The sequence below is a fragment of the Ptychodera flava genome, chromosome 16 (genome assembly GCF_041260155.1).
Source record: "Ptychodera flava strain L36383 chromosome 16, AS_Pfla_20210202, whole genome shotgun sequence".
Classification (NCBI taxonomy): Eukaryota; Metazoa; Hemichordata; class Enteropneusta; family Ptychoderidae; genus Ptychodera; species Ptychodera flava.
This window is the reverse complement of record NC_091943.1, coordinates 35658306-35685053: the sequence shown is the minus strand read 5'-3', so window position 1 is coordinate 35685053 and position 26748 is coordinate 35658306. Positions and strand designations below refer to the sequence as shown.

Here is a 26748-nt window from a genome sequence, read left to right as displayed (position 1 = left end):
ACAAAATAAGCTACCGCATATCTGCCGATTGCCTCTCCAAGCTAACGTTCACGGTATAATCGAACAGTGTTATAGCTTTAAAAATTCTGTACCGACGAAAGAAGGGAACGAGTGCGAATTATGTCTGGAAGTCATTCGCTGTGCGTGGTTCGTGAGTTCTCTAGCCTTTGCTGATTCCAAGGCATAATGTTTCTGGCAACACTATAGCATACTGGGATCATATACTATGCCATATTGTCATTAACTATTACCGAAGGGCTGTGTGTCTGTGTATTGACTATGAAATGCTCCATGAGGCAAGAAGGCCACCACGAGGAAGGGAGACATGGGTTCAGTGCGCTTCAAGTGTGTGCCAATGCAATTTTTCTGTATTTTATTGGATAACTGATAACAAATATTGGCTCTAGCACATCGCAGTGCATTGACTATCAAGATTTGTTTATTTATCACGTATTATACTCTGCATTTTATTCATGTGGAGAAATACCACGAACACCTTGGAAGAATCGGGCAAATCTCATCAAATCTGCCGATCACGGGTGATTGTAAAAGATCATGAAAATGGTACAATCAGCAGTATAAATCCTTCGAGTTGAAATGCCAAAGGTAATATTAATAATCATAATTGTTATTTCCAAAAGGGCGGCATGTTACCAATTCTAGCCTCGAAACAAATACAGAGCTGGTATGACTTCCAAACACTGACCTCAGACATGGTCTGTGTCGTGGACGAAGAGATAGAGAAGGAGGTAGAAAATACCTGCATGGCGAGCGGCGGCATACATACATTGACGCATTACAATACGACGGGGAGTGTTATTATGCGCAGTGTAGGCCATGAAACCAACCATTGTCTGATGCAGAACTCGGCTGCAGTGATTGCAAAGCCGCTGATTGAATCGCAGAGGGAGAAATGTAAGTATGACAACCATAATTGACGATAGCCCGGACATTATCAATGCTGATTATTACAGTTGTATTTCAACCAATGTCTCATAAATGTCATAATGAGGAAGCTAGGTTTAACCTTTGATACTGAAAGTGGATTGAAAGGTGGATTTTTATATATTTTCTTTTATCTTCGCATTTCAGATCACATCAGAGAACATCACTACGTTGTGCGAGGGAAGCGAAGCGAGCAACCTTACTGGAGTTTGTCGAGTCTTCCGCCTGCGTAATGACATTCTATGACAGACGAAGGTCTCGATATAATGTCTACGTCACAGATAGACTGTCATCGCCTCTGAAATCCAAACCAGGAGACGATCCACGACTGTTCTACAAGACACGAGTGGGCAGCAGACCCGTCGTGTATGAGTCAGTGAAGTACAGAGATCACTATCTGTGTTTGGAAGAAAACCACCTCACTTTAAAATACAATTCTGATGAGAGCTCCTTTGATGAAGTTTTTCTGTTTGAAGAAAGACTTTTCTGAACCAATCATCTTCCGTTTACCGTTAATAAGCTTATCTTTAACTGAACAGACAAGTTGTCTAATGTACATTAGTAAACACTATGTGTTCGTATATTTTGTATCTCATATTGAGACTTTTGAATCTACTCCGTACTGGTGGGTTTTTTTTAAATTTTAGTCACGTGACGGCTGCCTGTCGCTTATTTGTCTATCATGTATATTAGCATTATTAATGAACGGATTTTAGGGCATTAAATTTTGACAAACCCTGCAAGTCCACTGAGGTGTCCATTTAAGCAGTTCATCTTAGTTCATTATTCCCTAAGCGACTATTTTTGCATTTGTTCTCGCGGCAAAGATTCATACTTTGATCGCTTTCTTACTTCCTTGTAAGTTTGTAACAACGTCAAGCTCCAGTGACGCCGTTTTCATGAATCTTTAGAAGATCTCATTCACTGCAACTCTCAGTAGTCTACCTCTAAATTATACTTTCCTCTGTAAAATGTATCAGTAATGATATGGCCAATATAAAGTACTGTATCTGACCTATTGATGTATCATGCAAATTCAAAATCATTGTAACTTCCATTTGAACAGCGCCCTCACCACTGCAGTTAGAACTGTTTATTTAGAAATACCTTCGTTAGGCAATACACAGCATGCAGTGTTATAATTTACGTAACTTTAGTTTTATAATAAAGTCCTGACAATAATGAGAAAAATATGAGTCATTGAGACTTTGTAAGAGTTGGTTTGAATCTGTTTGAATACTACAAAGGGCACAACTACAGAAGACCGGGCCTATTTATCCTTCTTAATATATGTGGTCCGAGGGTGCCTTTCGAGATGAACAAATGCAAAGATACCACCTAGGGTAAAGTGGATTGTACTAAAGCTCTGAATGCCCTGTATGGGTCGATCGATCTTTATTTTCTCCCTAGGTAAAGTGCTCGCATCTGTCAAATAGGTTTCGCAATCAAAAGGTTATAGCATTTGCCCTTATATGATTATGAGAGAAAATTCCCAAGTTCGTTTGTCTAGAAAACTGTTTATCTGTGGTGTTTTTCGAGGGACACTCAATGAATATAGCGCTCTCCATATGTTGGCGGGTTGCTTATCGTTCGTTGTCTAATGAGACAATCTTCACAAATCTGAGGTCCATGCAGTTTATCTCCTGCATATGTAATAGTTCAAGTTCCATGTAAGCACAAATTCTATGATTCCTGTTTTGGGGATAACGTTTGTTGTGGGAGAATTTATATTATCGTGTTTTTTGATGATATATTTCAGTTGTATATTTCAATTTAATAAAAACAGGTAAATCACTCATTTTTCTTCCCCCAGTATGTCGAAATGCATAGCATATGCCATTCTAACACCATACACGCATTACCAACGTCACAGTGTGCAATGCCGTCGATTAATAAAAGAAATTTGATCGTGACTAGAATTGATTAGTCACCAACAACCGTCTGATATTGAACACGCAGGCTGTAGTATTACGAGTTGACCAATAGGCATTTTGACATAACTTTGATAATCGAATGAGAAACTGAATTTTACAAACACAAAGAGAAGAATACGAACTACATCAAAAGTTGCAGCCTACAGACAATGGTAAATTCTGGGATAAAGCTGGTTATTAATGGTGTCTTTTCCTATTTGCTTATTTATTTATATTTTATAGAAAGCCTAAATTCAGTAAATAACGGTATATTTATTTATCTGTACCTTAATTCATTATTGTACTGAGATTTCTATGGACATATTTAGTCCGAAATAAAGTGAAATAATAATAATAATAATAATAATAATAATAATAATAATAATAATAATAATAATAATAATAATAACTAAAACAAAATGGATAACTAAAACTAAATGCTAAATGAAACACATAGGTCTAGACGTCCAGGGACACGGGGGTGTACTATGATTACCGTGCGCATGCACTTTCACTCTAAAATTTGATCCGTAATTTTGACAAATTCCAATAGACCAACGGTATATGATCGCACATGTTTCAGAGTACTCTCAGCTCGAGCTGATAGGAATATTTCGTTTAACTAGCCTAAAGGCAGTAAGCTGCATCCTTTGACATTACTATCACGAATTTAATTTCCTTTCAAACTAAAATTAGTTCATTAGGATGTACTTATAAACCTCTAATCAGGACCTGATGTGTAAGTTTTAACGAGATAAGTAATAAACGGGTGCCTCTCTCAAATATGGCTGCCTCCATGAGAAATTACGCAAAATATAGTACTGTTTACATAGTGCATAACGTATTTTCATTTCGTCATTTGACTTCTAAACTTTCGTTTTGGAGGGAAAAGGGGGTTCAAGGTCAAACAAAATGAGTTTGGTTTGTCGAACGAGTGTTTTACTCATTATCGGTCCCTCAGATTCGTAAATTATTTTAATTCGGGGGTTTGCACCCTGTATTTCTTAGATGCGACTCTTCGATGTGCCTCCTAGGCCACCGGGAAAAATGCCATGACAATAATTATGTCGAGACTGGCTACTCGGTTGCTTGGATATAGCTTTTTCCACAATACTTGAAATAATGACGTCGCAATGGAACCATCGAGACTAAACAATAAAATGATCATTAATATCGGATATCAGATCCTTTTTTCTGAACTGTACAATTTTGGCGATGAAAATTGCCGAATAAACGACAGACTTCTAATTACTTTCGGATGTTAGCCGGTTATGGATACATAATGAAGCAAGTGTAGGCCAATTTTGTGAAAGGTATCATTTCAGTGATAGCTTGGAAAGCCGGGCATCTAACACGGAGATAGAAACATGTCCCTGAAAGATTATCGATGGTACATCTTGTTGTACACTGCGTTCATGTATTTAGAGTTGGGTGATACAGCAATCAAGGTGAGTACTAGTAACTCAACGTGCACGTTGGTGAAATACGCGCAATGCAATATGGTCTCGATCATGTCTGCTGAAATGTCAATGTATCGGTTGATGTCAGAACGTAATTGCATTTGTACAAATAAAATGTGCACGGCAAAGAGAAAATGGACACGATTTCCGAATATTGCATTAGCAAAAGTATTACTACGTTACTATAGTAAAAAAAATGAAATTTACTGCATGCTCAGATGGATGGCCTATCGCAAGAGGGCTGTATCTCAAATTTCTACGATTTTGACGATGAGAAGGAAAACAATTCTGAAAATCCTTTTAACTTTAATTAAGATTTTAACCCTAATATATGGTGTTTTTTTATTTCATAAATTATACATGTAAACACGAAGATTTAAAATATGCAAAAATTCACGTGCAAAAAAAAAAAAAAAAAAAAAAAAAAAAAAGAGCTACGCCCCTATTACACAGGGCAATCGAATTTTCCATTCAATGTCGTCAGACTATAATCACGAGGCTTACGAGAAAACAATGTATATTGTGGCGAAAAGAAATGAAAGAAAAGAAATCAAACATTGACTTGGTGCCTCATATGATTTTCTGTAGGGTTTTACGAATATCACATCTTTACGTCAGATGTTCTATATTACCGGGTATTTACTCTTTTTCGATTTCTTACTTCGATAACAAGAACAAGCTGTTTTTCTGTCAAGGTATGCGTACTTACACAGCAAGAATTTCTGTCTTTTTGTTTTAAATGCCAAGTACAAGTCATGTTCAAGATCAGCGAAGGTTTGTGGAACGGACGAAACCTGTATGTACGATTTAATATGCTATCCAACGGACGAATCGTGTACGGTCGGCGGTAGGTGATGACATAGTCCAGGTTTCTTGCCTTCTTCGCGCCTTTTTATTCTGGAACAATTCACTGAAAGACATTCTTTTTGACAAATACTGAAAACAATAAAATATCAATTTTTATAGTAATCCAGGACACAGAAGACTACCATATAAGTACAATGCTGGAACAATTCAATGACTGAGACAGACACTCTTCTAGCCACCGTGGGTGTAAAATAACCAACAGTATTGATAAGCAATGGTCATTTACAATTGATATCGGCCAAAGAATATCGGTGGGCCCGTCTTTTAGATAGAGTCAATGTTGAGGTTCCATAGAAACAAGAGATGAATATTTCCTAGCTTACGATTTGCGGATTAATACAAGACTATTACCTTTGTTTCACACTGTAATGGCCAACATATAAAACATTAGGAGACATGCCGTACATGGTATGTTGATATACATATTTGTATCGTAAATATCTTCTTGAAGAGGTTACGAAGTCTTGGTCCAAAGGATTTATGGAGACCAAACTAGAAAAGGAACTTAGGAGGATTAGACTTTCATAATTCATGCTGACATGGTGTAGTCCATCAAACTTGTGTGTTGACGTCCCTCAGCTTTTCCGGTGTGTCTGTAAATCGCTGCAATAGCGAATCAATGTTTATCCAAGGTCTCGGGAAGGCCATCACATAGTTTTGGAAACGACAAACAGCGATAATAACAACACATTTAGCTGACATAAAATGTGTCTGTTGCCAAGTTTTCTATGATAATTATTGTCACAGCTATCGTAGCAAGTTGATTACTGTCACTGGATTCAAACTTCTCATGAAGGGAATTATTTTTTTGGGGGGGGGGTAACTTTTTCCTGAAAATATTTATGTTTAACGTCTCTCTATTTTCAAATCGGGTTAATAACATGTACAAGTATTCGAGATTAGCACATTTCTCATTCTGTCTTTTTGATCTCAGGTCAATGCAGAAATAACCACGAAGTCTGCATCAAACCGGACAACAAGTGTTCACCCCTGCACCCGTGTTTAAACCACAATCAGTGTCCGTACAAGTCAAGATGCAAACAGTCTCCTCATCTTGGTTACAAAGTATGCCAGTATCCTCATCTCTCCTGATTGATAGTGTATGCGATATAACTTTCTATCACATATATATGATGAATGACAATAATTAGTAATTATCATATGTAATATGGCGCCTGTTGACGAGTTAATGGCGACTGATTGGAGGCAATTACCGTATGGGACATCATAGATATCAGCAGCAACTGTGTTCAAGCTAATTACCGACAGATTTCTGATGTAAAAAGCGCTGTTTAAAGATGTATTTCCGTGACCATGGATGCACAGTACGTGAAAGCTGGGCAGCGTTAGTGGCCGCGTCATAATTTAAATTACGATTGCTCAGGACTGGTGATAAGAGCAATTTATTTTCTCTACGGAGTCATATCGTGGAATAAATGAAAGGTACTCTTCTTCGCTTATCTAATAATTTTTAAATTAGACTGACTTTCCAAAAGAAAAGACACAATTAGTGAGTCGGCAGACTGCTATGGTCATCATTGATATTCGTAACTGCAGGGCGCCATCAACCTTAAGCATGGACAAAAAGAATACTCCTGAAGAAAAGCATTGATTGTTTAACAGTTACTGTAAGTTTTATTCTTTCAAAATAGTTTAACTTGTGCTATAAAGGGTGAACTCAGCAATTTTCTTTTAAAACGAAATTTATTACAAAAAATAAAACTAATCGCTAAGTCAAGGGATAGAATACAAACTGTAAAAGCGTACGGGCTACTTATCTCAGCTGGGACGGCAAAGCTCCAGTCTCACAGTTGTGTCAGTCAGTAGGGCGAATGAACAGTCCTTTGGCTTGCAGGGTTGAAGTCGTACAAAGTCTACAGTATAAATCCATCGTGGCATTGAAGGTCTTGAACAGTCTTGAAGTAACACATAAGTGACACGATCCCAAATGTCTGGCTGCAAGCCCGCTGGTCCCCTATTTTGTATTTATACTCAAGTGGTTATATAACAGAATATAAGAATAATCTAGAAATTCTATTGATATGCTAATTGCTGCTCTAAAATGATCTCCCTTACACGATTAATTAAATTTCAAGAACATTCCAAACATGACTAATTGAATTCAAGGTCGTGACGTCTTGAAGGACAGTTACCTTGAGAATGTTCGAGACCAATTAAACTCAGGTCATGAGTGGGGGAAAATGACCTACATAACACTTGTAACATTCAATTCAATTTAATTTCAAGCATTTTAACCATACTCTATTTCCTTTACTAATTTTGTAGCATATTAGCGACTATAAATGCTTCAATTATACATTTCGAGTTCATATACAATTACAACTACGCCGTGAATTTTTTTTAATTGAAACATAAATTGCAATCATATCAATATGTTATCGAGAAACATTGATTTGCAAATCGAACATACACTTTATATTCCTTTGATGACTCCGCAACTTTACACTGTACTATTGCCATACCGCTTTGTAAAACGACTAAAATTGAACTGATCCATCGAAATTCATCACAGCGTGACATTATTTCTATTCATAGTGAATGCTCGCTGTCCAATCAGCAGGTATACTTGTAATAAGTTAGACAGCGAGACTCATTGGTTGATTCGGACATGCATCGTCTTCATAACGCCAACCGCTTACAAAATGATCAGTAGGTCACGTCAAATCTCGGATATTCGTCCTCTTTGGGACGTGATATACTTACGTTGCGCTTGCAGTCAGGGGAATACGAGTTGAGGTACCAGTCTGGATCGTAATGCTTTCATTAACAGAAGTCAACACATTGAGATGTTGGTTGTAGCACTACTTTATATATTTATTGCAAGATGGCAACGTGACAATTCACGTCTAAAGTCTAAGTCGTCAGTGTACATTAACAACAAAGTTATAAATACTTTTCTAAACTTACATAACTACAAAATTATCATCATTATAAAATGGTCATCACGTGGAAATTTCCCGCCAGTCTTTATTGCTTCTTAAGATGAAACAAGATCACATTACGGAATATCCGGTTCTCGATTGTTCACATTCAACTTTTTACCAATGATTAATGAAATGCATAACGCTATCTGCTATCTCCTTCTCGTGCGATCTTGAACAAACATTCACACGCCTTGGCCACGTGAGGCACGTTTTTAGATAAAATCTGAACAAGGGAGGGCGTTACACTTATTATTGATCTGCTCTTGAAAGTGACAGAGAGAAAGTTCCGAACCAATCATTGCCCAATGCACAGATATGAGCTTGGGAAATGGCATAGCCAACAACTCTATTCTTCATTATCATGGTATCAACTTCGCAATCTTGTACAGCTTGTCAGGTAATAAACATACAAAGCTCTGCCTTGCAGATTTCTGCAAAGAAGGATAATGAGAACGAAATTAATATATTTAAAGCTTGTGTGAGTTAGTGCTAGCCTTAATTGCTCAAAAGGTATTGTCAAGTATACAATGCACATCGACAACCACATAAACTCTTCTTTTCTTGTGGTACGCGCATGCGTGATATAATCGATCCAGTGACGTTTCGCGCTCTCGTATTCCCATTGGACGAAAGTTCTGCTGTCGAATGTCTGTTTATTTGATAGTAGAATTAGTGCATAGGTTTTTGAATGCCAGTTCGTGAGAACGGTTTGTTGCAAGTAAATTAAAGCAACTATTGTCAGAAGGGTCTTGCCGCTGCACATGCAAAAACTTTATCTACACAGTGACGAAAAACGGAAGATCTACATAACTGAATGTTGAATAGGAATTCTCATTTATTTACCAATTAGAATTTATAGGTCAAGTTGACAAAAAAGCGACAGCAAAACAGTGACACGAACTTAAAGGCTCAGAGACTCGAAAAGTATAACTTTCTCTTGAATGCAAGCTTTTGTCTGGGCAGAGTGATAGTTCGGGTAGAGTATGCGTGCTGGCTGTCGCTTTTACATTTCATTTCTTCAAAAAAACAAACAAACTAACTAACAAACACAGAAACAAACATTCATCATTGTTTCAGCTATATTGTCATTTACTCTATGTATTCGTAAACGAATAAACGAACAAACAAACGACGATAAAATACAATCATTCGGTACAGGAAAGACAGATATTCTCAAGGCGATTTACTGGTACAATTTCAAATACAAAGAAAGAAATTTTGCATCAGACTGTATTCTATTCTACGGCGGAATCTGTGAGCCTTTGTCCTATTTATAGAGCCTATGTGTAAGTTTAATTGCGCATCTTTGCAAACATGCACGGTGTAATGGGTAAACTCAAAGGAAAATACTTGATATTAATAGAGGTACAAGCGAACAAGGGTATTTAGTGTTAGATATCCACAAGCAGAGTTCCCGACCGAGCTTTATTTACTTTACAATAACTAGGGGAGAGTATTTTTGCTGCTCGATCGATTTTGGGTAAGAGTATTAGAAAGCGCCCTCTATCAGCTACAACATGGAAATAGCCGGACTTACTGAAGCACTGGAAGAGGATGTGGATTTAGAAACATTTTTTAAGGTTTCCGTGTGTTTTTGTGAACCGGCATGATAAGGAGATGTTGCTATTATCGATGTAATAAATATTGATTTCAAGAACTACACGACTGATCGTGAGTCGCTGTGATCACAGGTTGTAGGCCTACTTATAGAAACCTTATACGAAGGGCATGATAAATTCAAAAAAGAAGGGGAAAACTACTGAACAGTATATGAAATCGAAAGTAATAAGTTAATAGTTGTCAAAAAGAATGGCACATACAGTGGTTACATGTAAATTTCTTGGGAAAACCAGTCATATTCTTGTAGATTATTGATAGTCCCCGTTGCCTTCTATTTGCAATCTCGACTACCGACGCAGCTATGTGTGGCAAGTGCCAAAGAATAGGGCTGCGTTCACAAATAACAGTTGGGGGCTGGAGGATTCGCAATTGAAATCTAATTTTTTTCAGATCCCCCTCAGTACCCTTAATAATTTTCAAGTCCGCCGTCTAAATGATCAAATTTTTCAAGTCCCCCAATCATCATATAGCCGCATACTTATTAGGGATGCACGCAAATAAAATATAAACATACATTGCGTAGTTCTGATCGCAGATGTTCAACACTTACTGTACCCTTAGGCCAGAGAAAAAAAATCTTGTTCATCGGATTTTTTGGACCAAGTCCCAGGAGCGGCGAGCGAAATTTTTTTTTTTATTTTTTTTTTTTAGGCCGAAGGTAAATGCGGTTCTCTGGCATTTTTGCACAGATGCAGACAAGGCAAGATAATTGTTTCCCTTTTTACCAGAAATATCTCAGACAAGAAACACTGATACTGGTAACTGAATTCAATACTATATTTCCCAACAATAACATAGGCCATTACATTCACAGTTAGTGTTTGCACAACATATTCTTAGCATTTCAACATTCTCTCAGAATAAACTGAAATGTACAGCAAATCACTGAAATCCAACAATTCAGTATTGTCCTTTAACATTGTCCTGGTGGGACCTAGCATCTGAGTTTTTTCATTTTACTTTGGCCCCATGTTTTGGCCTCTTTACCACTGTCTAGCCTATATATACACATTTAACATAATGGTCTAACAGCACTACTGTGATTGGAGTGAAGTTATATAGTCATCATTCAGATCGTACTTTAACATCGACGCAACCATGTGTTTTGTCATTGCCGTAAATTTTTATACTTTCGATGCAATTTTCATTCAATCGGATGCACCGTCCATCTGCTGTCACGATCTTGTTGAACAAATCGCCGAACGTAATATCAGGACAAACACTGCACTGAATAGCGTCTCTGGAACTAACTGTTGGCCATCACGTCGAATGTTGGCGATCAAATTAATACTCATGTGACATGTACTAACCTTTAAAAAACGAGCAAATTTCTGGCCAAATCGACCCACTTTGCGTCGTGATTCGCCAAATTCAGACTTAACAACAACGTGTTGGCGGTCAACTAAGTCCGAACACGAATGAAGTCTCATTCAAAATCCCGTGCCCGCGAAAACCCGACACAGTGTAGGGCGCCACCAGCGGCAGTACTAAAAATATTTGTAATGCGGAAGTAAGAATTTGCCGCGATCAAAAAAAAAAAATTCCAAATGTGCCAAAGTAGAAGCGGCGATTCCGATGAACAATTTATTTTTTCTTCCTGGCCTTACCAATTTGTACAGCCCTATTCCTATAAGGCTAGTTCTTAAATTTATTCATTTTTAAACACATCAGTGGATTATTTAGATTTATCAGTTTAAACTGAGCACAGTGACCCACCAAAAATATTTTTTCAAGAATACGAGACATATATGACTTAGATGCTGCTCAAAATTGACAATATTCGAAGGTTAAAATATTCAATTAAATAAATGTATTAATCTGTAAAATTTTTGGTGTAATAATGGCAAATTTGGTAGAAAATAAATAATCCTATTCAGTCACACATTTTTTTGTTTAAATTAGAGTCTTTACTGTTCAAAGTTTTACTTTTGTGTCATTTTACGATGAGAATGTGAAAATTCAGAAAGCATGGTGACCCCCATCTTTTTTCTTTAATGTTTGATTATTCTCATATGCCAGAATTCAAATATCCCTGATAACTTTCAAGTTTCCTGGTCTTCCATATCATGTGTTGCTCTCTGGTCTGATTTTATGTACAGGTATGTTTCACGGCCATGAGCATCATTTGACCAAAACTCTTCTTCATCACATCAGAGTCAGAGCCATCTCTGTCACTGCCGATATGCAGTGACAGTGACACTGCAGTAGCAAAGCAGTAGCGTATTAACCTTGATTATTTTTACAATATTGTTTAATCCCTCCTGAATTCCTCTAGTCGCTTATTTTTTATGAACGCAGCCTAGGTATGAATGGTGCTTTCCCTCGCAACCAAGATCTAAGTTGAGTGTCCACCAAGAAGTTTGTCTTGTGCAGGATGTTGTCTTGGCAAATGAGTCTTTCCACAGTAAAGCGCAACATTTGACATTCCCAATTTTGGAGCTCTAGCTTTTTCAATGATAACAGCATTCACACAGAATGATATTATTTTTAGTAAGTACTACATATGAACATATATAAAAAATAATATTAAAGCTGTATGTCCAGCTCAACAAAAATTATAGATTTTTATCTTTGTAAATATGGCCTCTATTTGCTCACCATTTTGTGACATTTTGTACCCCTGTAACATTAGGAAGGGATATTTACAATATTTATACCATTTGAATTGATTTCAAATGCAAAGTAGTAATGTATTATAAGCAATTACGAACTAAATTTATTCTTAGAAAAAAAGCACTAGGGAAAGGGCCAAATATTATGCCCAAAAATATTGCTAACGCGTGTAACAATGTCTGTCCAACTCTATGGCGAATTGATAATATGAGAAACAATAAATATAGTGAAGGCTGTAAGCTGCAACAAACCACTCATACATTTGACTAACAATGAAATCTTCCACTATGTAACATTCTTTATTCTGTCTTTATTGAAGCTTGGGTTCTCTTGCAGTTAAAAATATTTCTGGAAGGAGTGTGTCCACATGTTACACGTGTTAACTCATTTCCAAAATCAAGATTTAAAAAAAATTCTTTTGGTATACATTGCTGAAATTTTGTCATTTGAGGGTGCCCTAAAGTTCATGTTTTATGGCGCAATTGAATATAAACCGATGGCCACCATTACAGAGAGCACCTGAATGACAGGATGTGTGTCCTCTTTGTTACACGCGTTACCGGTGTTACACGCGTGGAAGTAATTGTAGTTTAATTAAATACTGATAGAATAATGTTAATTTGTTTTTTAGTGTGACAATTCTATCTGTATCAGAAAGTTACTGAAAGCTTTCTTTACAACTATTGATGCACCTTAGATGCCCATATCGTTTATGAACGAATTGGACAGAACTGATGATGTGTGTCCAATGTTACATACGTTATCCCATAGACAATACAGGGGTCTTCCCTCTGTTGTCTATATGGTTATCCACAGAGCCAATTTATAACAATTCACATCATAATTCTGAGGTATTTAACTTCGTCATGACATATACATATATAAATCAATCAAGTACATTTATTCAGAATGGAACACACACAATTTGTGTATAAAGCCAATCCAGTGTCTGTATATGTTACATACGTTGCCAGTTGCCATAACGTTGCATCAGATATCCTCCTCTTCTGATAATATTAAGATTAAAACATCTTCTGAAGTGTGTTTTCTACATGTAGTTCTTGTAGACTAATGGGTTTCTTTCAAACTTGGCACAGGGATGATAATGGGATACATGTGATCAAATACAATACAATGTCATGTCTGTCCATGTTACACGCGTTACTGTTGCCGTGACAATTTGCCCTCCTTCTTAAACAAAGAAATTATTTATCTTAAAAAAAATATTTTTAGATGACACACCTGTAGTACTGTCCACCCACTCAACTTTTAGATTCAGATTAATAAATTTAATTTTTGACCTTATTGTCACAAAGTGGTTCACTTTACTGTGGAATGATCACATCTGATTACGGTTTGATGACAAATTGACATTGCAAAAAGTAACAGGACGATGAATGGACACATGATAGAGGGACCTTGCTTGAGCACATATAGAATCATAGAAATAGGTGACAGGAAATTACCTGACAGCTCTTGTTTGATGCAATCAAACATATAAACTGAGTCCCTGCGTTTGATATGTCGTTTTTGTATTATGAGTTCATTCATCCTGAAAGATCTAAACAAATTCAATCATGTCCCTGCGTCATTAGACATTTTATCATGTCATGTTTGATTCAGTCGCTAACCTAACCTTTTTCAGTACGTTCTCAAAATGTGTGCCATGAGCCACATTGGTGCAGTAGCCACTTTTAATGTCTTACTTTATCATCCCATTCAGTTGAAATGACATGCTTGTTCTCATTTCTATTTCCACCAGAAGTAATTTTTGATTAGTTACCATTCATATTTTTTGGAAAGAAAACATTTCCGGCTCGCTCTTGTCCTAATATGCCACGATATGTATAGACAAGCAATATCGTTTGGCTAACGTGCAGCATCTCGGAAGCTGTTATCCAATTGGTTGGCTGAATCTTACCGTTATCATTAATTATACGCAATAGACTCCTTAAATTGCTGTGAACAGTGAAAATAGACCAATCAGATATGCTGCACATCCGCAGATATCGTTGTCAAATGAATTTCACGTCAAGATTATAGAATAGAAATCATTTGCCAGCATTAAATTTGGACTATAACACTATAGTATGCACACTACACTGTGTAAACATTGTCATGAGTTGACAAGGATAATGCTTTGTCACGTGTAGCGAAGCACACTGCGTAAAAGACTGAATAAAAAGTGTATTTGTTTTACAAGGGAAAATTCTTATTTATCATAAATGAATTACAGTAATTATATGGATTTGAGTTCAATTTTCACTAACAATAATGCCGTTGGTACATATGGGATGCACTGATTCATAACCTGCTCTTATATTATACATGTACTGGTTGTATTGTACAGTTTATGTTCAGGCGTAAAGTCGAGACTCTAAATGTTATTAACGGCATTAAAAAAAATGAGAATCAAGTTAAATCACATACAGTGTCAGTTTGCAGTAAAAGTATTTTTTTTTGGGGGGGGGGTGCAAATTTCTACTTTGACTTGCCTGGCAAGTTGGTCTAGGAACCATTATATTAACTTTTCAAAAAACAGACTTTGATGAAATGAGTCGGATATTAAATGCAGCTGAGGAAAGAAAATATGGCCCAAGATTAAACAAACATCATTATAATACAAAACCATTCACACTTCACTCTAGAATGGAAAAATAAAGAGGCGGTACTTTATAAACAAGTGATCTTAAAGTCCATGACTGAAGTTTTATTTGCATCATTATTTCCGTCATGTTCTTTACGTAATCCCCCATTGAAAGTATAAATATTTACATCTTAGTGTACTCCCAAAGAAGTATACTACTAAACTTTGAAGTTTAACAATATCTCAGTGAAATATTGCCTATGAACAATTTTATTGCAACTATGGATTTGCTCCATGTCATGGTTTAAAACAAAGCTTAAAAGTTGACATATACTGTCCTTCATATCAAAAATTGGAAGAAAGTTTATAAGGAAATGGCGTTATACCACAAAGGAATGGTAATGTTAAAATTATTTTTGTAGCAATGGAAACAGAAGATTTGTGTATTTGTCATATCAAGGCTTAAACAGCTTCAGTGGCTATAATACAAAGGCATGTATAAATCATTCAGACTTGTTCTTGGGCATTGTTTTTTGTTAAAATATAAAATTTAAAATGTATCTTTCTCAAACTCTATATAAGTAATTGATCAAGGAACAAGTGGGTCAACAAGCTGTGACTTGTTCAGGTTACTGCATATCACTCCTGTCAGTGACTTTGTAATTCTATTGGCTGAAAGGAGATTTGATCGATAGGTAAGTGACACTTGAATGATATAAAAGCGTGTGTATCCTAGACTGATTTACTTTTATGGTCGCGCCAGCGGCTTACTGACTACGCATGCGCTTATTCATAATATACTATGCGACTAACCGGAAGTGTACCCTATCTTCACGGGCGCCGCCATGTTTTTTTGAGTACTCATAAATAAACAAATACAAAACGTGCAAATTATTATTTTATAACATGCCATTTATAAAATATATCTTTTGTTAGCCAGTTAGTGTTATTATCCACCTTGTCGCTGATACAAAATATCGTTAATATCACGCATAAAAAGTAGAAAATGGGAGAAAACTGTCGTGCATATGAACGGGGCATACGCAAAGAATGGTGGGATTGAATTTTAGAAAAGTGCTCCCTGTTTCAATAACAAGATTCAAAAATTGCCAATTTTCAGACGGAACGCTCTAGTTTTCAGCTTGCAAGTGGAAGGTGGGCAGTCCGGTTACCATTGCAATGGTAACGATGGCATAATACGTCCCTTGTTTAACACAATAGGCTATTATCATGGTAAAAATTGCCAATTTTTGTCAACATTTTTACACATTACAGAAAATCTATGCCTGCACTGCTGAAGGATTTTACGTCGTGTACGTACGTGAACTGCTTTCATTAGAGGAAACTGGGCAAAGTTGTCATATAAACGTTTATGAAGTAACTATTAATTATATTTTATCATGAATCAATACAAATAATGAAACACTGAACGGATTTCCATGATCATCATCATCATCATCATCATCATCATCATCATCATCATCATTTTAACTCCATAGCTGATGGGTACACACCTCTTTTCACAAAGGTTCGGGCAATATTTGTAAGGAAACTAAATAAGAAGAAAAGCGCCAAATAGTATGGCTCCATTTACAAGAACATGCAACTCATGCCTTGTCTATAGTTTGCAAGATATATTTTTATCCATGTTTGAGTTGCATCGATGGACAAGAATAGAATGTAAAGTGGCCACCTGTCAGCCTTCATTATTAGCATATTGAGACAAAATGAGAATGTGCGGAAAGTTGTTTTGAGGTGTTCATGAGTAGAGTTACAGGGTAACCGTAGAGTTACAATATGTATAAATATATACATCGTACGATTTCATAGGAATGGCCAATTGTAATTGGTACCTAGGTTACAAGGAGGTTGACCTACTTGAGACTTAGAATGCGGTATAAAGTTGTCATCTGTTAAAATTACTTCGGTTATGTTTATTTTATTCTGTTCTGCTAAATGAAACATCATAAATAACTTTTTGCAGGAACCAAACTTACTGAAATAATTTGGAAGGTGTAGGGACTGTGCTCCCATTAGTTGCGCCTTAACACTGAAAGTTAGTTGGAAGTTTTGATTCAGTACAAACAGTATCAAGGGATATAGAATTCTACAAAACTAAGTGTTTTAGTATGCAGGGAAGAAAACATTCCGATATGTGTGAATAAGTTAGGTACTAGCAAGTACTGTTTGGATTGTGCAGCTGTCACATAGTCTGCCAGTGCAAAATCCACTGCATATCCATCCTCGACATCATTTAAGTAATTTACGATGTCAGGAATTTCTGAACTTGGATATAAGACAGCTGTAATGCAACAAGACGTTGCAGGGCGTATTGAGTACATGTAGGAAACCAACCCGCGATATTGAAGAAACATTTGCCGGCCAATGACGTGACATAAAATAGCAATATAGACAAAACTTGCTAAAAACACATAATAGGTCCATTGCAGGCGGGCCTTAGACCTCTGTCTCCACATTACATCATAGGCTAAAGCCACAATACTGGCTGCTGTTGATGTTATGGCAATGCCTTCCATTGCAAACCAAAAGTTGCGTGTAAAACCAGCATGTGGTGTTGGAAAGTTCAGCTTCAAGAAAGCCCATTTTTCATCCCTTGAAACATACTCTCCTTTGTACATATAACTTTCAACTTGATGTTCTAACACGTTATTGAGAATTTCATAAAAGTTTTCATGGGGTAGAGCATCGTCTTGCAGCAACAGAACATACTTTGACTTGTAGGTGGATGCGACGTTTAAACAAAATGCGTAATCATCATTTTCTTTTGTAAGGAGGTTGTACAAGTTATCTGGTTTTTGCCTGAAATCAGTTTTGCTATTGTTCACCATTGGAAAATACTTAGATAACTCTATAGCTTCAGTGTTATCAGCCGGGTCTACGTCAACGTTGCAAATAAATATTTTGTTGTTATGACCAAAGTTTTGTCTTCTTAGTCCTTGTTCAACTCTGGAGAGTGTCTGTGTCAAGTATTTGGGGCTAATATCCTTGTGTCTATTTTTGTTACGGGCCACTGTGACAACACCTACAACAATGTGAACGGCTTCACTTCCGAGGCTGTACTTCCCAAGTGTTGAGGCAGGGTCCAACGTTTCCAGGTAGCTTTCGGAGGCTTTGATTCTGTTGTCATTAGCCTCCAAGGCGAGTTGAAAATCCTGGTCTTTATTAGGCATGAAGTAATGGGAGTACGGAAGCCGCTGGCACAGTATTGGTAAAACAATTAGAAAAGTGACACTGCACACAATGACTGTACACATCAGGTAATTGAAAGTACGCTTACTTTTCATGAAATGAGGACAGACACGGCTTGAGAAAGACATGATGATGCAGCCAATTCCTGTGTTTGGTACTCAGAGTTGTATGGTCTTTGTATATACCGGTAGATAATCACACCTAAGGCTCTATTTCCTCTGCGGTCCGACCACTTTATTTTGAAACCATTTTCACAGTCACGGAATCTACCTCGTTCCTGAAAAATGGATAGAAATTTGCTTTTGAAATATATTTTATATGGCTTTGTACTATAGGGACACTCTGTGGATATCATATACTTAAGCAACAAGTCATCGTTGATGACACAGTCCCCACTTGTTAATGGGTGCTTTGATTACAGGTCCTCAGAGAGGATAGAGTCCTCTTCATTAGGTCTGTGATAAAAATATTTTTGAATAAATTCGCTTGATACATAATTGTCTGAGTTGTAGTTCAGGACATGAAAAAATTGTAATAAAATGGCCACATGGTGGCCATATTGGATCGAATCACAAAACAAATCAATGTGTATATGTATGACATAGGTCAATGTCCTTGTACCAACTATGATTAAAATCGGTTGAAATGTGCCTGAGTTATGGCCTTGTACATGAAAAAATCATAACAAAATGGCCGCACAGCAGCCATATTGGATCGTATCACAAGACAAATTAAGATGCATATATATGACATCGATCAATCTCCTTGTACCAACTTTGAATAAATTTGCTTAATACATGTCTGAGTTATGGTTCTGGACATGATAAAACGTAATAAAATAGCCACACGGCGGCCATATTGGATCGTATCACATAACAAGTCAATGTGCATGTGTATGACATAGGTCGATGCCCTTGTACCAAATTTGAATAAAATTGGTTGAGATATGCCTGAGTTATATGGCTCTGTACATGAAAAAATCATAACAAAATGGCCGCACGGCGGCCATATTGGATCGTATCACAAAACAAATTGATGTGCATAGCTATGACATTGGTCAATGTCCTTGTACCAACTTTGAATAAAATCTGTAGAAACATGCTTGAGTAATGGCTCTGTACATGAAAAAATCGTAATAAAATGGCCGCCTGGCGGCCATATTGGATCGTATCACAAAATAAATTGACATGCATATGTATGACATAGGTCAATGTCCTTGTACCAACTTTGAATAAAATCGGTCGAGATATGCCTGAGTTATGGCTCTGTACATGAAAAAATCGTAACAAAATGGCCGCATGGCGGCCATATTGGATCGTATCACAAAAAGAAATGACTTGCATATCTATGACATTGGTCAATGTCCTTGTACCAACTTTGAAAAAAAATCAGTTGAAACATGCCTGAATTATGGCTCTGAATATGAAAAAATCGTAATAAAATGGCCGCCTGGCAGCCATATTGGATCGTATCACAAAACAAATCGACGTGCATCTGTATGACATATGAAGTAATCCTTGTACCAAGTTTGAATGAAATCGCTTCAGGCATCTCTGAGATATCTGCGTGAACGGACGGACGGACGGACGCACAGACGCACGCACGCACACACGCACGGACATGACCAAACCTGACCATGACATAACAATAGCTTCTCTGTCTATAAATAGACGAGAAGATAAAAATGGTATTTATTTTTCATTGAATTACCTACAAAAACTTGGAACTGGAAAATATAAAATGTAAAGGGGAGCCAAAACATTTTCAAGTCCCCCACTACAGGCAGAGCAAAATTTTCGAATCCCCCGCCGTTTTTTGAGAACACAGCTTAAGTTTATTTGCATCTGAAAAATGAACAACCCGCCTATTTGCAACAAATAGTTTGCTGCAAATTCACTGCACAGCTTGCGACAAATTTTGCAGTAACATTTTGCAAGAGGCCTGAAATATATGTAAGGGTGCAGCCAACGAACAATGCACTTTTAAAAAGATCCTTACTATGATAAGATATATTGTGCATGACAAAGAATGTGAACTGACTAATTTTAAGTCAAGAGGGTAATTAATTAGCTGTTCATAATTTGCCCTCCAACAGAAAATTTTTCGACTTACCCTCATTCCAACTTTTCCCAACACAGAAACTGGGCAGTTTGGATTATTCATACCTATCTTAATCCTACTGTTCGTAATGTTTATGTCGTAAACACATCTATCGCACACTTTTAACACCTTTCCCGGGTTCTTGAACCCGGTTGGTCAAAATTGGCTGTTCTGGCCTTTTTGATCACCCCTCTTAAAATGCTTGGATAGTTGACTTGGAAAACAATTAAAATTAAAAGTTTCATTAGCAATTAAGCCAAACACCGGAAAACACAGAAAACATGGCTCATTACGCGTTCTCAGTAGGTGAAAAAGTTGAGGCCCTCGATGACTGTTACTGGTGGACAAAGGGTGCAGTGAATAGCCAAACACAAAATCAAACACAAACACCAATAGCCAAACACACAAAATCAAACAAAAACACAGAGAACGAAAAAATAGTGTAGGTGATGTGTGCTGCCGCTTTCCCTTTATTACATTTCTAATCTTCATTGGAACTGAACACGAACTCCACGAATTCATTACACTAATCAACAAAATGCATCCCACTTTCAAATTTTCATATGAAAGTTCCTCACACGAAATAACATATCTTGACCTAGTCATTTACAAAGGTCAACGATACAACAAGGAAAACATACTAGACACCAGAACACACACAAAACCAACAGATACATTCCAGTTCCTGCATAGAAAAATATGTCATCCAAAATCAACCTTCAAGGGCCTAATCAAAGGCGAAATGTTACAATGAAGAAGACTTCAACAACGAAGTCAAAATATTTAATGAAAAGCTATTACTGCGAGAATATCCACAACAAGAAATATCAAACATCAATGCGGAAACAAATTACGCTACACGAAGAACACATTTAAATCACAAACAAACGCACAACAACAACAACAACACAAATAAATTGATATTTGCTACCAAATACAGTCCACACATCAAAACAAAAGACATCAAACAAGCACTCCTGAAGAACTGGGAAGAAATAGAAAAAGACCAAACACTAAATAATTTATTCACGATGAAACCGATCATCGCTTACAAAAGAAATCCAAACATTGGCGACACACTCATAAATGCACAAGTACACAATCTTAGAGAAACGACCGAACAAAATGCAACACAACAAACGGACCCAAACATAAGTATTCTAGCCTCCTTGCTAGACGAACAAAACACTGACAATAATTAAACCACGAACAGTGAAACATAAATCTAAGGAGAGCAATCTCCAAAGAAAAGCGACTGAGGAAGAAACCACACACTGGTTTCGAAACGTAGCGTCAAAGGATCACCCTGTCATTCGACAGCCAGATTACGACTACGTCTCGCCATGGCTTATATCTACACCAATAGCCAAACACACAAAATCAAACACAAACACAGAGAACGAAAAAAAAAATAGTGTAGGTGATGTGTGCAGCCGCTTTCCCTTTATTACAATTCAGTTTAGGCTACCCTCGGCTTTTCCAGTAACCGCGAGTTACTGGTAGTGGTAGCCTGCGGTAACTTATGCACTCAAATACGATCACGGACGTACCACGCACGTACAAATACCACGATATTAAGCTTACGATGTTGTGAGGGCCGCTGTGTGCATGTTTCATTCACAGCGTTACCGACGAACATATCACTGCACACGGGCACGAGCTTTAATAGGCGGCTTCAAATTGTCCCTTTCCAATGAACGTTAGTGTTGTATTTGTAGTGACATGTGTGGAACCAACAAATTTGTCCGCATGCTTTGTAAAGAGTAATTTTAATTCATTGCTCTTGTGTGGGGGGTTGTCAACCTGATGTAATCGCAAATCCTCAGATTTTCCATCTGATATAAGTATGTACGTAAACAAGAAAAGTAAACTCATGAATTTTAATAGACGTGGTGGCTATGACCAATTTGCAGCCAGATTGGTCACAGCCACCACGTCTAAGTCTGTGTGGGGAAAAGTTGTCATGCTCAAGATTCGCCCACACTCAAACTTCATTTGTACCCACTCCCTACTTATTTTTGCCTGTTTCCCCTCCCCACTGTGAATTTTTGAAGCTCCCTCGCCCTGTGGCGAAAAAAAACTTGCCAATTTCCCCTGCCCTGGAAACAATTCCCCTCAAAAAGTTTTTCGCCGAGCCCTGTCCCAAAGAAAATCAACCGATATCCGCCCTGCCCTACAAAAAAACTAAAACTTGCTCCCCTACCACCGAAAAACATGTCCCCTACCCTTGCAAAATTAAAATTTCCCCTGCCCTCAAAAATTGCTCCTGGAATAGCTTTTTCGATGAATAGCTCCGTTGGCTGCACCTGTATACACATACATGTATATATATACATACACACACACACAGACAGAGAGACAACTTGATGGATATTGGGCAGCTGCTAGTTTTAGCTTCTCTAGCTGCATTATATAGCAAGGCATCTAACCATCCAGGGAATTGCTTTTCTCGACAGATAATATTATGTATATATCACAATTATCCCCAATGCAAACTACAGGGTCTATACGTTCTAACACACGGGGTAAACATCGAGGTAGTAGCGAGCAAAGGCACTACACACCCGGGCTACACACGTCTCGTCGCGATTGGTACTGATTGAGCTTACAGACTACAATGAATCATTACTGATCGCAAAGCGACGTGTCCAGTTCCTGTTGTAGCGGAGACCCCCAAACTACGCGTAAACCCAAATGATCTATATAATTTATTGGCCAATGATGTTTTACTGGCAATACACTTACTAAGCTTACAACAGCTCCAGGCTAGGCTGGTACCAAACTTATGTCCGATTTACTGAGCACTGATAGACGATTGTCTTCCACCGTCCCACTGCACCACAGGCGGCCCAGACACTATTAATAAGCTTCTTATTGAGTTTTTCTCATTTTTCTCTATCAGTTCCCCGGGCCTCACTTTTTCTTCATGCTCTGACTGATCGTGGTAAATAAAATAAATGACCATATAGCCTCTTGACTCTCTATTAATTTTACATCCCATTACAAGGACGTTTATCTCTTATATACACACATCTTGTAATTAATTAGTCAACACATGGATGTAATATTTTTTACATCCATGGTCAACACAACTGATTATGCTAATCCGTGGACTTATCAGGGATTTTATGGGTTGTCAACATCGCGAAAGATAGGAAAGGTTACTAAAACGGGAAGGTAAGAAGCTCTCATGAAATGTGTCCAGAAATTACCAAATTGCGGCCAGTCATGACCAAAATTTACTGCAGCAAATGTATTGCGATGGCCGAGGAGAGCCAGCTACTCTGATTTCAAACTTCTTAATGGTCGCGAACAGTGCAAACCCTGCCAGTGCTTTGCGTGTGCAGTTCATGGCATGGGGACGTCCGTAAAGCAGGAAGTCGGAAGTTGAAACCTTTGACCTTTACGTTGTTTATACTTCCCAGGGACAAGTCTGATTTTGACTGGGGTCAAAGTTCGTATGGTTAAGCGTTGTTCTCTTTGTCCATGCATTTCATTTATTTTTTAATTTACGTATGTATTTATCAATGTATTTCTCATTACAACTGTTTCGTTCTCGGTAGTGTCAAAAATTGTGAACAGTAGTTCGTTGTTCGTTAAATTCTGCATAATTAGTTCAGCTCATCAAGATTCGCCCCACTCAACTTCAATTTAATTCCATTCACTTCAATTTAATTTAATTTCATTCGATCAACTCAATTCAATTCAATCCAATCAAAATCAATTTAATTCAATTCATTTAAATTAACTTCAGTTCGATTTAATCAAGTTTATTTAATTCAGTTCAATTAAATTCAGTTCACTGTGATTAATTCAATTCAATTCAGTTCAATTAAATTTCAATCAGTATGATAAGTTCAATTTAGTTCAGCTCAACTAAATTCAATATAGTTTGACCAATTCTATTCAATTCAATTCAATTCAATACAATTCAATTTAATTCAGTTCAATTCCAATCAAATCAAATCAAATAAAAATCAATTCAGTTCAATACAATTCAATTCCTACGTGCAAAATACTAGGAGAGGTTATCGTAAAGGGACTTTTAGTCGAACTCCTGTTTGCAAGAAAACGATCTCTGTCATCATGGTTGTTTGTACTGCATTCGGACTGAGTACAGTGGCAGAATTGTTTTGTACTCGTGTGCGCATGAGATGAATGACACGGGTGTGATCGATAAGGAGAGGTTACCGCATCGGCCGACAGCGCGCGATGATAAAAACACAAAAGCCGAGTCAATGAAACCCTATTTTATTACGATAAAAATTCTTACCTGCAGTCGCTGAGACATGGTCCAGATGTGCGACCATTAATATCAACGTAATCGGTATAAATCTCATCGTCCGATCCATCATCAGCATCGAATACTCAATGGTATGTACCTCTGGAAGACAATATGAAAAATATTCTCTCTCAATGACTGCTTTGTCTCGAAAATTTCTTTGTCTAGATGTTTCTCCCATACCGCTGTAATCGTATCAGAGAACGCGTGGGCGATGATGACGTCATTTTTTGCGAGAAAGGTTGCGTTTACATGACATCATTACGCCACAAATCAAAAAAATACCACCATACATACAGCAGTGTCTAAGGGCATGGAAACAAAGAGATCTGTAGAAGCTGTGATAAAAACAAATAAACGAATAATTCAAACGGTAGATTGTATCCATAAATAGGCCTTATTCATAGTTCCGGGGATTTCCATCGTTGTTGACTCTACTCGGAGTGCGCTAGTGCAGTAACGGCTGCAAAATTAGGAACAACGCCATCTGCCAATATATATATATATATATGAAAATGTGATATCGCCAAAAACTAAGTTAAATGAAATTGAAAGATAGATTTAATCCGCTGTTTATTTTGTAATTAATCATAATAATGTCAATAACCAACACAGAGAACAAACTTTGTTGATCGAACTTTTACGAAACCAGAGCAAATTCTAAGAGTTAGTGAAAACGCAGAACTATTTCACAGTCAAGCTGAAACGGAGCCAAAGAAAAGAGAAAAATGTGATATTTACAATCATCCACGTGTAAGTTGATTGGAATTTACAAGACTGTTTGCTAAAGGAGCTGTGTCGTATATTTTTTATGATTTGCAAACACAGGTATGGTTGTCGAGGGGAGTGTTTACCGCTCTCGATAAGCAACCAAATTTTAAGTCGTAAAACAACACCGACAGTCATCTGGCCATTTTTTCTCCTATAATGAACCAAATAGCGCAGTCTAAGACTGTTATTAGCAGTTCATTGTCAGCATGGCTGAATTCATGTGCCTGCAACCATTCAGTTGGACTTTGAACGGTCGGTGATGACCGTCATATTGCGCTGTCGGCCAGCTGACGAGGCTCGCGTGCCTCGGCTTTGGCTGTTTCTCGTCCTAAGATTCGTAGGCCTGTTTTGCTGTCTGAATAAGCCTATCATCAAGATTGTTAACCTTTGTATGACGAGCGGATCTTGGCAATTTTGCAGAAAATTTCTGCGACTTGGTCCAACACTAATTTGTAACACGCGGCGTGGCGCCATTGTGTGAACATATATAGTACAGTTTTTTACCCACCTGTAGATGTAAACCGAACTCACTTGGAGAGAGCTGGTATATCGCTCAAATCAAACTGCGGTCAATAAGTACCTTGATCTTGCAGATTAAGCGACATTGTGGGTTGTTCTGTCGTAAATGCCACTTCTTCCAACCAGAGAACACCAACTCAACACCAACTCATGTAATTACGCATGCGCAATTATGAAATGTTTGCCGCCAACTCTAAATCCAATCATTATGAACATTGTTATCACGAAAGACAGTGACGTCATTAAGCGACCTCGGAGGGTTTACCTTCTATGAATAAGTAAACCGATGCTGATGATAATTTTAATCAAATATTGTCGAAGATTAAGCAGAACCAAATATGGGATGCGGCTTTCAAGGTTGAAAAGTTGAAAGGTGTTGTTTTAGTGAACTCATACGGCGCGTAGTAACTATGGAAACATCCATTAACTAACCGTCCATTCAAAGTTAATATTTCATAATTTGCAAACAAGACTTCCACGTTTTCTTAATTAATACGTTAAGCCAAGATAGTCAAGTGACACTGAGTCTATTGTTTTAACTTTTTTACAGCTGTTTGTAAATAGTCATGTATGACCGACGCTAACCGACACAACTCACTGCTGCCGATATTGTCGTCTTTAATGCAAATTGATTCTCACTTGTTTCGTGCTGTCGCCGATGACCGTTCCTGTCTATGTCAATTCCCTTGTATCCCCAACATTCCTGGCACCTATCGCACCTTTTATTTCACGCAACGAAACATTATAAAACCCATATTTTTCTTTGTGTCTGTCTGTCTGTCTGTCTGTCTATCTGTCTGTCTGTCTGTCTCTATCTCCGTCTATCTGTCTTTGTCTCAGTCTCTGTTTCTCTCAGTCTCTCTGTCTGTCTATCTGTCTGTCTGTCCCTGCCTGTCTGTCTGTCTGTCTGTCTGTC

The 26748-nt window shown here is 37.5% G+C and overlaps 1 protein-coding gene and 1 long non-coding RNA gene across 3 annotated transcripts; one reads left to right on the top strand and one right to left on the bottom strand.

Moving 5' to 3' along the window:
• Nucleotides 1–4184: 4184 nt before the first annotated feature.
• LOC139114698 (uncharacterized) lies at nucleotides 4185–7520 on the top strand. The gene is made up of 3 exons (XR_011547931.1): nucleotides 4185–4306; nucleotides 5066–5165; nucleotides 6120–7520. It is a non-coding gene; the product is annotated as an uncharacterized lncRNA (long non-coding RNA).
• Nucleotides 7521–7995: 475 nt separating this feature from the next.
• On the bottom strand, nucleotides 7996–25985 carry LOC139114697 (post-GPI attachment to proteins factor 4-like). Of its 2 annotated transcripts, XR_011547930.1 has the most exons (4): nucleotides 25822–25985; nucleotides 24534–24644; nucleotides 18249–18437; nucleotides 7996–8561 (listed from the first exon to the last, which is right to left on the bottom strand). XR_011547930.1 is itself a non-coding variant. In XM_070676568.1 (3 exons), the coding sequence occupies exon 3, from the start codon at nucleotides 18286–18288 to the stop codon at nucleotides 17041–17043; it is 1248 nt and encodes a 415-aa protein (XP_070532669.1). In that variant the 5' UTR covers nucleotides 18289–18437; nucleotides 24534–24644; nucleotides 25822–25985; the 3' UTR covers nucleotides 16906–17040. The 2 variants fall into 2 exon arrangements, 1 of the variants encoding a protein (XP_070532669.1); XM_070676568.1 differs by lacking the exon at nucleotides 7996–8561 and having other exon boundaries at nucleotides 16906–18437.
• Nucleotides 25986–26748: the final 763 nt, after the last annotated feature.

Bases quoted from the DNA above. Each gene is read 5' to 3' on its own strand.
- LOC139114697 (XM_070676568.1), bottom strand. From the start codon at position 18,288: ATGTCTTTCTCAAGCCGTGTCTGTCCTCATTTCATGAAAAGTAAGCGT.